Below are 15,692 nucleotides of genomic sequence, written 5' to 3'. Positions count from 1 at the left end.
TGGCGATCTCTTAGATGAACTCTTTATGAGGACTTGGGATCCCTATGTTAAAAAGCTTTCACCTATAGCAAGAAGTTTAATTCTCAATGAATTACATTGAAGCTATGGTTGTCTAAATTGCATTCCAGATCTTGTTTTTTTGGTTGGGGGTTTTTGGTCACCTTTCATTCGGGGAGGAGGAAGGGAAAATGGGATGGAGGGGGGGGGGGGAATGGAATGGGTTGGAAGGAGGGGGAAAGGGGAGGGAGGGAGAAGGGAAGGGGAGAGAGGGGGTGAGAATGAGGGATTATGGTTTATAATATAAAATGATTGAAGGACTGATAATATTATTTGAATATTATATGGAATGGAATTTTTAAATTTGTGAATTCATTTGTAAGGAATACCTTTATATATTATCTGAATGTATTTTATTTTGCTCCTTAAATAAAAATGTCTAAAATTTAACAATAGCTACCATTTGCTCACCCAGCAGTTCAGTTCCACAAAAGAACTTCCACAATTACAATTCTGAATCACAGTAGAAACAGATTGAAATGAATGACTGATAGGAATCAACAGCCTGAGTGTGAGGAAGTGGATTTACTAATGCAGGATCTAGACCAGCCTCAAGCCTGACGAGAAGAAAGCTGGCTGATTATTAATCCAAACTGGGGATTAGAGAGAGAAAGTCTTGCACCCTGCACCATTATACTAAACAAGTCTGAAGAAGGCCACAGAGAACGATGCGGGGGAAAAATTTGTCTCTGTCTCCACCCCGTCCCCGCCCCCTGCGAGCTTGGTCCCAGTCCCTGCCTCCTCCCCATGAGCTCGGTCCCCGCCACGTCCCCACAAAACATCTGATCCCATCCACACAAGCCTCGAATAGTTATGATTTTATATTGAACTTATTTATAAAAAGAAACAAAAATCGCCATTTTGAGCCAATCAAGGCCTTCGGACCCTCCCACTGCATCCCAAGCTGCATTGGGAGAGGGAAGCCCCGTCATTTGCAGCATGCAAGTCCTGTAGGTAGGAGAAAGTGAGCTTCCCTCCTACCGTTTGATCTTACGAAGATACGGGAGGGTCCGGGGATATGGGAGGGGATGTAGGCAAGATGGAGATATCAGGCCATGTCAGGGGAGGTCCAGGATGTCAGGAAGATGTGGGGGATGTCAGGGGATTTCGGGTGGAGGGCTCCATGGCTCAGCTGATCCTGACAGGGGGAATTCCCATCAGCTGAGCCGCCTGGAATCCCCACAACCGGCTCAGCTGATGGAAATTCCTACTGCCGTGATCAAGTTTCAAGTTTATTCAGTGGCGTACCAAGGGAGGGGGGCGGGGGGGGGGGGAGGTCCGCCCCGGGTACCAAGCCCTAAGGGGGTGCTCCCGGTCCGGTCCAGTTACCCCCCCCCCTGCGCCGGGTGTCGCGTCTGGAAACAGCCTGCAGCAAGATCGCGATGCCAGAGATCTTTGCCTGCTTCGACTGTTTCCTCCGCCACGGTCCTGCCCCTCCTCTGATGTCAGAGGAGGGGCGGGACCGCGGCGGAGGAAACAGCCGAAACAGGCAAAAATCTCTGGCATCGCGCGATCTTGTTGCAGGCTGTTTCCCCAGGGCAGTAGCGTACCAAGGGGGGCGAGGGGGAGGTCCATCCCGGGTGCCGCCTTAGGGGGGGTGCACAGCTGGCCCGGTCCCTATCGCGCTCCTACCCTCCCAGCGAAAGCAGCATCGGCGCCATTATCGAAAAAGGTAATGGCGCCAGGCCTTGGAGCACCAAGGCAGACCGCTTCTCCCCCCTCCCAGCCGAAACCCCGCTGACCATCCTATCTCTCTCCCCCCCCCCAAGTGAACCTTTCTGACCCTCCCAGCGAAAGCAGCAAACCTCCCTCCAGTAGCGTCGGCTTTATCCTCCCTCTGCCGCATCACTGATGACGTCATCAGTAACGCGGCAGAGGGAGGAGAAAGCCGCGAAGGAGGTTTGCTGCTCTCGCTGGGAAGGTCGGAAAGGTTCACGGGGGGGGGGAGATAGGAGGGTCAGCGGGGGTTCGGCTGGGAGGGGGGAGAAGCGGACTGCCTCGGTGCTCCATTACCTTCTTCGGGCAGCAGCAGCGTTTACAATTCGCTGCTGTTGCCGGCTTCAGGCCTTGTTCTCTGCCGGGTCCTGCCTACTTCCAGTTTTCATGAAGACAGGACCCGACAGAGAGGAAGGCCTGAAGCGGGCAACATCAGTGAATTGTGAATGCTGCTGCTGCCCGATGAAGTTCAGGACATCAGGACATCGGGGAAGGAGCAGGGAGAAATCGGCTGCTGGCTTGGGGGTGGGGGTAGGGAAAGAATCGTGGAAGTGGAGAAATCGGCACGATGGCTTTGTGCAGGCTAGGGGGAGAGAGAAAGAAAGGAAAAAATAAAGAGGGGGGGCCAGGGGGAGAGAGAAAGAAAGGCAGAAAGAAAGAGGGGGACCAAGGGGAGAGAAAGAAAGGCAGAAATAAAGAGGGGGACCAAGGGGAGAGAAAGAAAGGCAGAAAGAAAGAGGGGGTCAAGGGGGAGAGAAAGAAAGGCAGAAAGAAAGAGGAGGGCCAGGGGGAGAGAGAAAGAAAGGCAGAAAGAAAGAGGGGGACCAAGGGGAGAGAAAGAAAGGCAGAAATAAAGAGGGGGGTCAAGGGGGAGAGAAAGAAAGGCAGAAAGAAAGAGGGGGGCCAGGAGGAGAGAGAAAGAAAGGCAGAAATAAAGAGGGGAGCCAGGGGGAGAGAGAAAGAAGAAGGATCAGAAGAAGGACCAGAGACTCATGAAATCACCAGACAAAAAAGTAGGAAAAATGATTTTATTTTCAACTTAGTGATCAAAATGTGTCCGTTTTGAAAATTTATATCTGCTGTCTATATTTTGCACTATGGCCCCCTTTTACTAAACCGCAATAGAGTTTTTTTAGCGCAGGGAGCCTATGAGCGTCGAGAGCAGCGTGGGGCATTCAGCGCAGCTCCCTACGCTAAAAACCGCTATCGCAGTTTAGTAAAAAGGGAGGGGGAATATTTGTCTATTTTTGTATAGTTGTTACTGAGGTGACATTGCATAAAGTCATCTGCCTTGACCTCTTTGAAAACCCGCGGAATATAAATGATAATTAACATTTTCTCTGCGTACAGCGTGCTTTGTGTTTTTAAAATTTTATTGTTGGTAGATCATTTTGACTTGGCCACAAAGGAAAGGGGGAGGGAGGGAGGGGAACTGCTGAAAGACATCTAATAATCCTTGCAGGCTTGACTGCAGGGAATTATTTTTGTAAAATCATGTTTTGTTATGTGACTGGCATTATCTAGACTTTAATTTCTATGAATGAATAGAATGAAAATGATATAAAATTACTTGCTTGTTTTTATGTGCGTGCGCTGAAGGAAAGTGGAGAGAGAGTGGGCTGAGGATGCTGAAGGGAAATGGGGAAGAGAGTGGGGAGAAGACGCTGATTTATAAATTGACAATTGTACAGAATATTGTTTCTTTTTATACTTTAATATAAACAATTCAAGGCTTGTGTGGATGGAATCAGGTGGTTTGCGGGGATGGGGACCGAGCTTACGGGGATTAGTCCAATAAAATTGTATTTTTTTATATCTCATTATTTGTTTTATTTTTATTTGTTAATTTATAAAGTGGTGATTGTTATGTATCAGTTTTTTTCAAATTTACATCTACTGTCTTTATATTTTGCACTGTTTTAGAGGACATGTGTTACTGTTTTTTGTGGTGTTGCATTGTATCCAGGGTCTGGTTTCTTGGCGGATCAGTTTAACTTTTGTCTACATATTTCTATTTTTAGTTTGTGATTATTCCATTTTGGGCGAGGGTGTATCTCTGTTCTGTGTGTATGAAAAAGACATAGTTTTCAGTTGGCATTGACTACAGGACCAATTGACTGTGCGGGATCTGGCTTGTTTAGTTTTACAATGTATGTGTTGGTGTTCTAGTGCTCACTGCAGTGTTTAAGATGCAGCCTTTTCCTAGGTACACTCTTGTGGTGCGATATGTAGATTGGTACTAAAAATCATATTTTTTCATATAGATGGGGGGGGGGGGGTGTCAAAAAATGATGGGCCCTGGGTGCCACATACCCTAAGTACGCCACTGCCTGCAACTACTCCATATGTACTTCTAATGTCATGACACTTTAGACATAATTTATGTTTTGTTATGTTTGGAATAATGGTTACATATATGAGGTTCAATAAAAGAAAATTTTCACTGCCTGTTTCTATTCTGACCATTTATTCCATTTCATGGTTATTGCAAAAAAAAAAAAAAAAAAAATTTTACATGGGGGGGGGGGGGGGGGGGGGGGTGTCAAAAAATGATGGGCCCCGGGTGCCACATACCCTAGGTACGCCACTGAGTTTATTAAAAAAAATTTATACCGCCTAATCAGGCTTCTAGGCGGTGTACAACACTAAAAATACAGAGAATAGATACATTAAAAACAAATAATAAAATGAACAATACTAGGGAATGTTAGTACAACAAATTACTTGGCTTACAGACATACATCAAACATAATGAGATCAGCAAGAACTACAATATTTGCAAAAAGGGAAGAACGATGGGGAGGGTAAAATCAGAAGAGGACTGTTTTGCCCTTAAAAGGGCAGTTTTTATCCCAAAGCATCCTGGATCAGATATTGCCCGTAAATGATTAGGTATAGAACTCCATAGGGTGGGTGCTGTAACAGCGAAATTGTTAGCCCTCATGGTGTTAATTTGCCTCAGTGATGGTATAGTAAGGAGATTCTGAGACATAGAGCAAAGAGTTTTGGATGGGTTGTAAGGAATAAGAAGTCTGTCGATAAACTCGGGCTGGTTTTAAATGTAAGGAGTAGGATTTTGTAACTGATTCTGTGTTCTCTGGGTAGCCAGTGTGCGTTGAACAGAAGAAGGGAAACATGATTATAATTTTTTTTTGTGTTGAAGATGATTTTAATGGCTGTATTTTGTATTATCTGGAGGCGTCATTTCTTTTTTTTGTTATGCCTTTGTAGAGGGCATTGCAATAATCTACACAGGAGATCACGAGTGAGTGAATTAGAGTATTCAAAGATGCGGGTTTGGAAAGTGAGTGGGTCATTCTTTTTTTTTTAAATTCTTTATTGATTTTCAAATAATAACAGTGCAATACAATGAATTTGAACATAAATAAAAAAAGCACTTTAAACCCACAAATATTTCAAAAACAATCATTTTCTCCCCCTCCCCTTAATTAATAAAAGTAGGAATACCTAATTATAATGAATAGTAATGCTTTCCCACCCCCCCCCCCCCTCTCTCCCTGGATGTGTAAGGATATCAGACTAAAAGAAAAGACACATAACAACTATTTGGAAGCAATGAATGATGTCAATGGGCCCCACACCAAGTTAAATGCATTACTATGTCCCAAAATTTCAACATTCATTCTTTCAAATTTGTAACTGGAACATAGGTTCTCCCACCAAAAAGTACAATTAAGTCGCTCATAACTCTTCCACTTGCTTGTTATCATCTGGATGGCTATTCCCGTCATAATTAAGAAAAGTCGGCTTTTATAACGATCTATGGGGGTTTAACATGTAGTAGAGTTCCACATATTATAACTTCATAAGTCAATGGGATTGATGACACAAGTACAACATTAATTTGATCCCATATCAATCTCCAAAAATTGAGTATCAAAGGATAATAGAATAACAGATGATCCAAAGTCCCTATATCAATATGACAATGCCAGCATCTATTAGATTTAGAACTGTCTAACTTTTGCAAGCAAACTGGGGTCCAAAAAAATCCTATGCAACAAGAAAAACCAGGTTTGTCTCATAGATGATGACATTTCAACCTCCAAGTCCAAATTCGTTGCCATCGAGATGCAGAAATATACTGCTTTATCTCCATGCTCCAAATATCTCTAAGACTATTTTGGGTTTTTTTTATTCAAGCATTCAGAAATTAATTTATACCATCTGGCGGCCTGATGTCCTAAAAGATCTGTCTGGAAGCATAGGATCTGCAAACTATAGTAAGCTTTTAAATTTTACCAATCAGGGAACCCACTCTGAATGGCCTGTTTCAACTGCAACCATCTATAATTTTCAGACTTTAAAATACCAAATGATTGTTGCAGTCGTGAAAAATCAAGCAGTCTCCCATTAGACATAACATCGTCTAATGTACGAATACCTGCTTGCATCCAATTCTTCCATGAGATCCCAGCACCGCCTATTTGAATCTTGGAGTTTAGCCATAAGAAATGAAAAGCAGATTTCTCCATTGGAACATCTGTTAATTTATCAATAAATTTCAAAGTTTTCCACGTGTCCAATAGAATAATATTGTCCTTAGCATATCTGGGTAATTTGATATTCAACACATGAGATAGTTGCATAGGGGACATAAGTTTCCATTCTAAATATATCCAATCTGGGAGATGTTCCATGAGCTCAGGGAGGATCCAATACATACTCTGACAAATTATATAGGCCTGATGGTACCTATAAAAGTTGGGAAAATTTACCCCACCCACCACAATTGGTTTTTGTAAAGATACTAAAGCAATTCTTGCGGGTTTACCCAGCCAAATAAATTTGGTAAGAACGCTATTTAATTTCTTATAAGAGGACCCCTGAAAATAAACGGCCAACATACCCATTTGGTAGCAAACCACAGGCAAAATCATCATTTTAACCGTCTGGACTCTCCCTACTTTGGTCACTCTTTTGGCATTTGGAGTGATGAACAGCAATAAATTAATTACATGTGACATAAAAAATGGCAGGAAATAAAGATTATAGAAGATGATTGGCGTCAGTAATCCATGAGTGGTAAAGGAGAAAGTGTCCATCACATGACTGGTTATGACGGCGGACCTAAGAAGAGGTTTGAAGATAGGATGAAGCATTTCACATTGAAGTACAGTCTGGACTGCAATTATGAGACAGATTGTATAGTAATGGTTTTATATGCTTTGATGTGAGCGGATCATTCTAAGTCGATGCAAACATTTCTGGACGACTGTGCTAATGCGGGCGTGATAAGTAAACTTCCTATCCAACGTTCCCCCTAATAGCTTTAAGGTGGGCACAATTTTAATTGGGAGAGACTCAAGGTAGTTTGGTGGGTACGTCTACAAAACTTGCATTTATAAGTTTTTCACGTGGACATTTTTATTTTTGAAAATGGGCAAAAAAGGTAGACGTCCTAAGGACCAAAAGTTATACCTAGCTCATTTTCAAAAATAAAAGATAGACGTTTGGCAGCTTTGTAAATGGACCGTTTTCCTGCTGGGTTTGTGGACATCTTGTACAAAGCGACCAACCTCAGGCACATTTTTGATTATGCCCCTCCACAGATCATGTTGTGGTCATGCTTCCTATTTTTAAAACTCTGCTTCCCCAAGTTCAATGCCTGCCCTGTATTCATGCTTTATGTGCATCAGTGGGACATTTGCAGAAGGGTCAAATGAAGAGACACTTTTTAGCTGTGTATATTGTCTTCATTCATTGTACATTATCAGTATTATGCCTGCATGGGAACCCTGACGACATGTCACTTTTCAGCTGTCAATGCTGTATTCATGTTTTACATATATCACTGTGATCTGTTCTTCAGCTGTCCGTGCTGTATTCTTTCTTTATATGTATCAGTGTCGTGTCTGCATGAGATTCTGATGAAGTGTTCAACATAAGAGAAGCACAAAGGACTTTGGAGGGACAGGAAGGAATAGGCTTGGATAGGCAGACTGGGAAGGCCATATGGTCTTTTTCTGTCCTCTGTTTCTGATGAAGATTTGTCTGTCCTGTGTTCATTTGTCACATACGAGTCATTCAAGCACAAAATAAAAAATCAGAAGGAAAGATGGAGGATGTCTAATGATTTTCTTTAAGTGACAACTGAATTAATTAGATGACATTTTTTGTGAGGAGCTCTGGCACCAAGAGAACAGTGGTAATAGTAATGTAAAACTGAAGTAGGCCACTAGAGAGCGCCGTGACTTCTCCCTCATGAAATTCATTAGATCCAGGGAGAGGGGGGGGGGGGGGGGGAGGGTTAAGCGCCCTTGTCCCTTGGTGCATGATGTGAACTGAACGTAATCGTGAGTTTTCTGATCGCAATTAACTTTTTTTTTTTGTTTTACATTATTTTTTTTTATGGTTACCAATACATTTCCTCGTATCCTCTCCCTGCCCCAGTTTCTCTCCAACCACTATGTGCTATGTCACTGTGCTCAAGTTAATGTGAGTTCTGGCTGCCTGGAAAAGGGAATGGTGGTTGTATCTTCTGGGTCAGCTGTCCCGTGCTCTGGCGGCCAAAAGGTCAATGCCTATTGTGGATTTACAAGGCAAAAGGAAGCGTAAGGAAGGGCAAAGGCTGCAGGGGACTGAAAAGAAAACAGGCAGGTAGAGGAGAAGACTTGTGCCAGGGAGGACCAAGCCCCCAGCATGGCTCCGGCTGCCCCTCTCACTGTCTCCTGTGACCCTCCGGCGGAGGTCAGGGGATGGGGCTTTGCTCCTTTCAGCCTGTAACTGTTCGGCACCATCAGAGCATTTGGGCACAGAGAAGCAGGAAGAAGCCTTTGTCTTGAGGGGTCTGCAGGGTCCTTATGCTACCCATATTGCTTCTGACAGGGCAGATTGGTGAGCAGGTTCCGGAAGCAGGGTTCAAAGATTTGGCAGAAGTGCTGAAACAACCTGAGTGCAAAATATTACAGAACACCAAAAAGAGAGAAAGGAGGCAGAATGCAGACATCTTAGAGAATCGGGTTGCCGCGATAAGTTTAGTGGCAACTCATGTCCCCCCCTCCATGAAGACTCCCAGCAGAAGGGATGCCCAGTTCCTCCTGCCAGAACCCCCTACCCCCTTGAACATCGCCGGTGACTCTGCCCCCCTCCAAAGATCGCTGACAGTTGGGATGCACAGTCTCTCCTGCCAGAATCCCCCCATCCCCTAACATCACAGGCATCCCCCCGCCTGACCCCCCAGCCATCACCCCCGGAATCTCCCTACCTTAAATCGTTGACCGGCCGGAGGCATCCTTCCTGTCTCCAGCCGGCTTGCCCGCTATCTCGCGAATGGTGGGGATGCACCAGGTAGGGGCCTTAAGCTCTGATTGGCCCAGGCGCTTAAGGCCCCTCCCGTAGGAGGGACCTTAGGTACCTGGGCCAACTAGAATCTTAAGCCCCATTCGCAGTGCATTCTTGGATGCACAGGGAGTGGCCTAAGATTCTGATTGTCCAGTTCCCTTAGGCCACTCCCATAGTGGGGGGAGGATGCCCGCGATGTTCAGAGGGGTGGGGGTGGGGGTTCTGGCAGGAGGAACTAGGGGGTTTCTGTGGTCAGAAATCGCTGTCTTTCCCCCTCCCCCCTCTTATGGTATGGCATCTTTCTCCTCTCCTCTCCCATGGTTCTCTCATACGAAGAAAGACTGGGCAAACTGCAGCTCTATACCCTAGAGCAGTGATTCCCAACCCTGTCCTGGAGGAACACCAGGCCAATCGGGTTTTCAGGCTAGCCCTAATGAATATGCATGAGAGAGATTTGCATATGATGGAAGTGATAGGCATGCAAATTTGCTTCATGCATATTCATTAGGGCTAGCCTGAAAACCCAATTGGCCTGGTGTTCCTCCAGGACAGGGTTGGGAACCACTGCCCTAGAGGAGCGCAGGGAAAGGGGTGACATGATTGAGACATTTAAGTACGTCACAGGTCGTGTCGAGGTGGAAAACGATATATTCTTTCCCAAGGGACCCTCGGTCACAAGGGGGCACCCACTTAAACTCAGAGGAGGGAAATTTAGTGGTGACACCAGGAAGTATTTCTTCACAGAAAGGGTGGTAGATCACTGGAACAAACTTACGGTGCAGGTGATCAAGGCCACCAGTGTGCTCGATTTTAAGAATAAATGGGACATCCACGTGGGATCCCTATGAGGGTCGAGTTAAGGAACTAGGTCATTAGCACTCAGACTTAAACAGGTGGGTCAGTAGAATGGGCAGACTAGATGGGCTGTGGACCTTTTCTGCCGTCATCTTTCTATGTTTCTATGGCCTGACATCTCTCTCCCTCCCTTCCTCTTCCCGTAGTCTAACATCTCTCTTCTTCTTTTCGTGGTCTGGCATATCTAGCCTCTCCTTCTAGTGGTGCAGCAAGGGGGTGGGGGAGTTGGTCTGCCCTGGGCATAGTCTTGATAGAGGTGCCGGCACTTGTCCTCCTCTCTGCCCTCCTGCTCTTTCTCGACCCCTCCCCTCCCCTCATACTTCTTTAATTTTCCCTGCGTGAGCAGCATTATGAACTTGCTGCCCTCGTCAGTGTCACCTCTCTCTCTGACATCACTTCCGGGCATCACCCCTAGGAAGTGACATCAGAGGGATAGCCAATATAATGTGGGCAGCAAGTTCATGATGTTTCTCCCGCCAGGAAAATTAAAAAGATACGGGTAAACGGAAGGGAAGGGATGCACGCATGGCAGGGGGAGTCAGAAAAGAGAGGGGGGGGCAGCCTGGTGTTTGACGCTGTGTTTGATGCTGCATGGCGGCTGTGTAGTAGAGGTCTGCATGGGAATGGGGATTGCGGGAATCCCCCCTAACCCACGGGGACCCCCCTCTAGCCAACGGACGCCCACAGGGATGGAAGGCTTTGGAAGCAGGGTTTGTCCATATAATATAATGGACACGTCAGCCTTAGTAAAAGAGGGGGTTTATAAATTAATTACCTGAACAAAACAAAAAAAGGGTTCCACCAAAGAGATTCCACAAGGAAAACAGCAAAAGAAACTGTGGAATTGATGATCCCGTCAGAAGTAATTGCTGCTTTTTATGGGGACGGGCGGGGACGGAGGTAATTCCTTGCGGGGATGGGTGGGATTTCTGTTCCCACGCAACTCTCTACTGTGTAGTAGGTGCCCGAAGATTTTAAGCAAACATCGAGAGCGGGGCGGGCAGGAGGACTAAAACAGCAACTGAGAATTTTCAGGGAGGCCATGGCTCCTGTGGCCTCCCCCATTCCTATGAATCAATAAACCATAACCATAAAACCATAGAACTGGGCAATATTCTATCAGAACACCCTCAGAATTCCTCTACGAAGGAGGTAGAGACATGACATTGAGAATATACCTCATTTCAGCAAGACTGTGTTTTAGAGATAGACGCAATAGAAGAGTGGGTAATCCGCAAAGCGACACATTATGTTTCATGTTTATTCAAATTTGATACAAACGCTTATGACAAAATTTCCAAGCAAATTACAAATATAATCAAATCGGGGTAACAAAACAATAAAATTAGTTCTACAAACATTGACAAGTTTATAGACAGACTTACAGACAATACGAGGAAAGGGGGTGGAACTACAAAAATTAGAGCGAAAGCAACAATGAAGGATTACACAAAAGGACAGCGTAGCTGGTTTTAAGTAAGGCTTGGACAAGTTCCTGGAGGAAAAGTCCATAGTCTGTTATTGAGAAAGATATGGGGGAAGCCACTGTTTGCCGTGAATTGGTAGCATGAAATGTTGCTACTCTTTGGGGTTCCAGAATCTTGCTATTCTTTGAGATTCTGTATGGAATGTTGCTACTCTTTGGGGTTCCAGAATCTTGCTATTCTTTGAGATTCTGCATGGAATCTTGACACTCTTTGGGGTTCCAAAATCTTGCTATTCTTTGAGATTCTGCATGGAATGTTGCTACTCTTTGGGGTTCCAGAATCTTGCTATTCTTTGAGATTCTGCATGGCATGTTGCTACTCTTTGGGGTTCCAGAATCTTGCTATTCTTTGAGATTCTGCATGGCATGTTGCTACTCTTTGGGGTTCCAGAATCTTGCTATTCTTTGAGATTCTGCATGGAATGTTGCTACTCTTTGGGGTTCCAGAATCTTGCTATTCTTTGAGATTCTGCATGGAATGTTGACACTCTTTGGGGTTCCAGAATCTTGCTATTCTTTGAGATTCTGCATGGAATGTTGCTACTCTTTGGGGTTCCAGAACCTTGCTATTCTTTGAGATTCTGCATGGAATCTTGACACTCTTTGGGGTTCCAGAACCTTGCTATTCTTTGAGATTCTGCATGGAATCTTGACACTCTTTGGGGTTCCAGAATCTTGCTATTCTTTGAGATTCTGCATGGAATGTTGACACTCTTTCGGGTTCCAGAACCTTGCTATTCTTTGAGATTCTGCATGGAATCTTGACACTCTTTGAGGTTCCAGAATCTTGATATTCTTTGAGATTCTGCATGGATTTTTGCTACTCTTTGGGATTCCAGAATCTTGATATTCTTTGAGATTCTGCATGGAATGTTGCTATTCTTTGGGGTTCCAGAACCTTGCTATTCTTGGAGATTCTGCATGGAATCTTGATACTCTTTGGGGGTTCTAGAACCTTTTGTTACTCTTTGGGATTCTGGAATGTTGCTACTCCTTGGGTTTTGGCCAGGTACTAGTGACCTGGACTGGCCACCGTGAGAACGGGCTACTGGGCTTGAATTGACCTACTAAATTAAAAATGTTTAGGACATCAAGACGTGTGTTTTCAGTCAGCTGACTTAAATGTTTGCTATAGGTGGTGTTTCCTATACTGCACAGTGCTAGACTTTCTCTGGATGCCTTTTCAGATTTCTGTGAAATTCTCAACTGGTGACATGATTTTTGATCACTTTTGTGTATCTTCTCTTTATTTAGGACTGTGGAGAAACAGCCTAGAAAAATCCTGCTCCCGTGACATTAATTCCCTCTTCTGCTGAGGCCATGAACTTTTCCAACCAGGGATGGTGCAGCAGAGAGAGTTTGGGAGCTAAGGGGAACAATGCTAGTGTTGCAGTTTGTGTCTCTCGGCTGCTACATTGCAGTTCTGAAAAGAAAAGAGAAGATTCCATCTTTTGAATCGCTCTGTGTATGACTTTGGCAACATATGTAGCAGCTGGCGACAGTGTTTCAAGAATCTGTTACAAGGGGAGTTTCATAACAGCCATGAAACCCTGCATGGTGCTGCTTCGAAGGGAAAGGCTGTTATTAAGGGATTTACAAGGGAGAGAGAACCGCTTGCAATTATCAAGTCATTACTGGGTTTTTAAAATCGCTCTCATGCAGATTTGGTCGGGCTGATGACAGTTTACCTCCAAGCTGTGCCCCTACATCTAGGTGGGGTCTCTCTCCCAGAACAGCCCCTCCCTCCATACAGACACTTCAATATCACTTTGTCAGCTGGCTTAAAATAAGGACAGGGCTGTGAAGGGCACACTCCGGTGGTGGGCATTCCCCCAAACCCCTAAAGGCCCTGAGGGTGTTGCGCTGCATTTGATTGGCTGGGCAGGCAACAGGCAGAAACTGCTCGGCCAATCAAATTCAGATCAGTACCGTCAGGGCCTTCAGGGGAGGGGGTTCTTTGGAAAGGGAGTCGGGATGTCGATGTTCTTTTTTGGCAGGGGTGAAACTCTGGAATGCATTGACAGGTCAGTTGCAATTGTGTAAGTCTAGAGATATTTAAAAATAAAGTTGTTGAAGACACAATTGTTTGTTGATGCATTCATCTGAAGTTAGCTTGCTGTATTGGTTTTATTCGTGTTGTATGTTGATTGTACACTGGTTAGATTTTTAAGTGATATAAACATTTTTAAGTAAATAAATAAAGCCGAAAGTCATAACATGGGATTAGAACTAAACATAAACAAGATGAAGATTATGAACACGGAAAATGATGAAGATCCGAAAGACTAAGGATCCTCTGTGCTTATCCAAGGTCTTTGTGAGTTTGTTTTGAAAATTAAGACATGACTAATGCTGCTTTTATTTTATGGGGAGGGGGAGTCAGACCCTGCCTTCAGTCCCAGTATCTTTTTATTCAACCTCTAAGGCAGGGGTGCCCACACTTTTTTGGCTTGCGAGCTACTTTTCAAATGACCAAGTCAAAATGATCTACCAACAATAAAATTTTTAAAAAACACAAAGAACACTGTATGCAGAGAAAATGTTAATTATCATTTATATTTAGGTTTTTTTCACAGAGGTCAAGACAGATGACTTTAAAATATGCAATGTCACCTCAGTAACAACTATAGAAAAATAGACAAATATATCACCTCCTCTTTTACTAAACCATGACAATGGTTTTTAGCGCAGGGAGTTGCGTTGAATGCCCCGCACTGCTCCCGACGCTCGTAGACTCCCTGCATAAAAACCGCTATTGTGGTTTAGTAAAAGGGGCTATATAGACAGCAAATATATATTCTCAAAACGGACACATTTTGATCACTAAATTGAAAATAAAATCATTTTTCCTACTTTTGTTGTCTGGTGATTTCATGAGTCTCTGGTTGCACTTCCTTCTGACTGTGCATCCAATCTTTCTTTCTTCCTTCATCCTGCATGCTTATAAAATATATAAGATAATTTAATGGAATTTGAAAAAGATACTCTTTGATATTTGTATGCATTGAGAATTTATGATCACAGAAACTACTGTATTTTTCGCACTATAAGACGCACCTGACCATAAGATGCACCCTAGATTTAGAGGAGAAAAACAAGAAAAAAAACATTCTGAACCAAATCGTTTACTAATATATACCAGGCCAAAATCCCATGCCGAAGAGACAGTTCTGCGAGAGACTCTTGTAGAACAAAGCAAATGAGAAAAAATAGATCCAGCACAAGTGAAACAAAACAATTTTCTCCTATTATACAACTCCCATGTTCTGCCCAGTTTCCTGTACATTGAATATGTATGCAATTATCTTTTCCAAGAATCTTATGCCTGTACTATACAATCTCCCCTGTTTAACATAATAAAGAAATATTTACTTGAAGCAATTACCAGATCATCCTCTGGTGAAGAAAAAAGCCACTGCGCCAAAAAGTCCTGAGCCAAAATCCCATGCCGAAGAGACAGTTCTGTGAGAGACTCAGTGGATCCCCTGACAGGCAGCTGCTGCCTCTCGCTCACATCCCTTTCCACTCCTGGGGGCGTGTGGCACTACTCAGCATGCCCGCTCACAGCTTCCCTGTGGGGCTGCAATGAGGATGCATTGGACTTGCAAGGGAGTTGGGTCGCCTGCGGTAGGCACAAGACATGGCTACGGCAGCTGACAGCACCGCATGGCTGAGCTGATCCGGGGAGGCTTGCAGCAAATCTTGGACGGCACGTGCTCACTGGGAAGCATGGGCGGGGAAGTGAGGGGGGCCGGATGGAAAGGAGAGAGACACGGCTACGGCAGCTGATAGCACCGCACCACTAAGCTGACCCGGGGAGGCTCGCAGCGGCTCTCGGGCAGCACTCGCTCGCTGGGAAGCATGGGCGGGGAAGTGAGGGAGGATGGAGGGAAGAGAGAGAGTAAAGGGCAGATCTGTTGTCTGGAATATTTGCTCCATAAGACGTACTTTTATTTCCACCCACTTTTTTGGAGGAAAAAGTGCGTCTTAGGGAGTGAAAAATACAGTATATGATTTTTCCCACCTTAGTGGAGAGCTAAACTAAAATTCAATGCAAAGAAATGCAGAGTAATGCATTTGAGGATTAGAAATCGGAAGGAGCCATATGTGCTGGGAAGTGAGAGGCTGATATGCACGGATGGGGAGAGGGACCTTGGGGTGATAGTGTCCAGAGATCTAAAGGCAAAGAAACAGTGTGACAAAGTGGTGGCTGTTGCCAGAAAGATGCTAGGCTATGTAAAGAGAAGAGTAATCAGTGGAAGAAAGAATGTGT

General features: G+C 44.4%; 1 protein-coding gene across 2 annotated transcripts in view; it reads right to left on the bottom strand.

Moving 5' to 3' along the window:
* Nucleotides 1–14,366, bottom strand: part of SGCA (sarcoglycan alpha) — a 45,118-nt gene extending 30,752 nt beyond the window's left edge. For both annotated transcript variants that reach the window (XM_033918590.1, XM_033918591.1), the window contains exon 1: nucleotides 14,273–14,366. In XM_033918590.1, the coding sequence (XP_033774481.1) occupies nucleotides 14,273–14,351 (79 nt within the window). In that variant the 5' untranslated portion in view covers nucleotides 14,352–14,366. The remainder of the gene's footprint in view (nucleotides 1–14,272) is intronic.
* Nucleotides 14,367–15,692: the final 1,326 nt, after the last annotated feature.

Source organism: Geotrypetes seraphini, chromosome 13, assembly GCF_902459505.1.
Source record: "Geotrypetes seraphini chromosome 13, aGeoSer1.1, whole genome shotgun sequence".
Lineage (NCBI taxonomy): Eukaryota > Metazoa > Chordata > Amphibia > Gymnophiona > Dermophiidae > Geotrypetes > Geotrypetes seraphini.
This window is presented reverse-complemented; position numbering and strand designations above follow the sequence as displayed.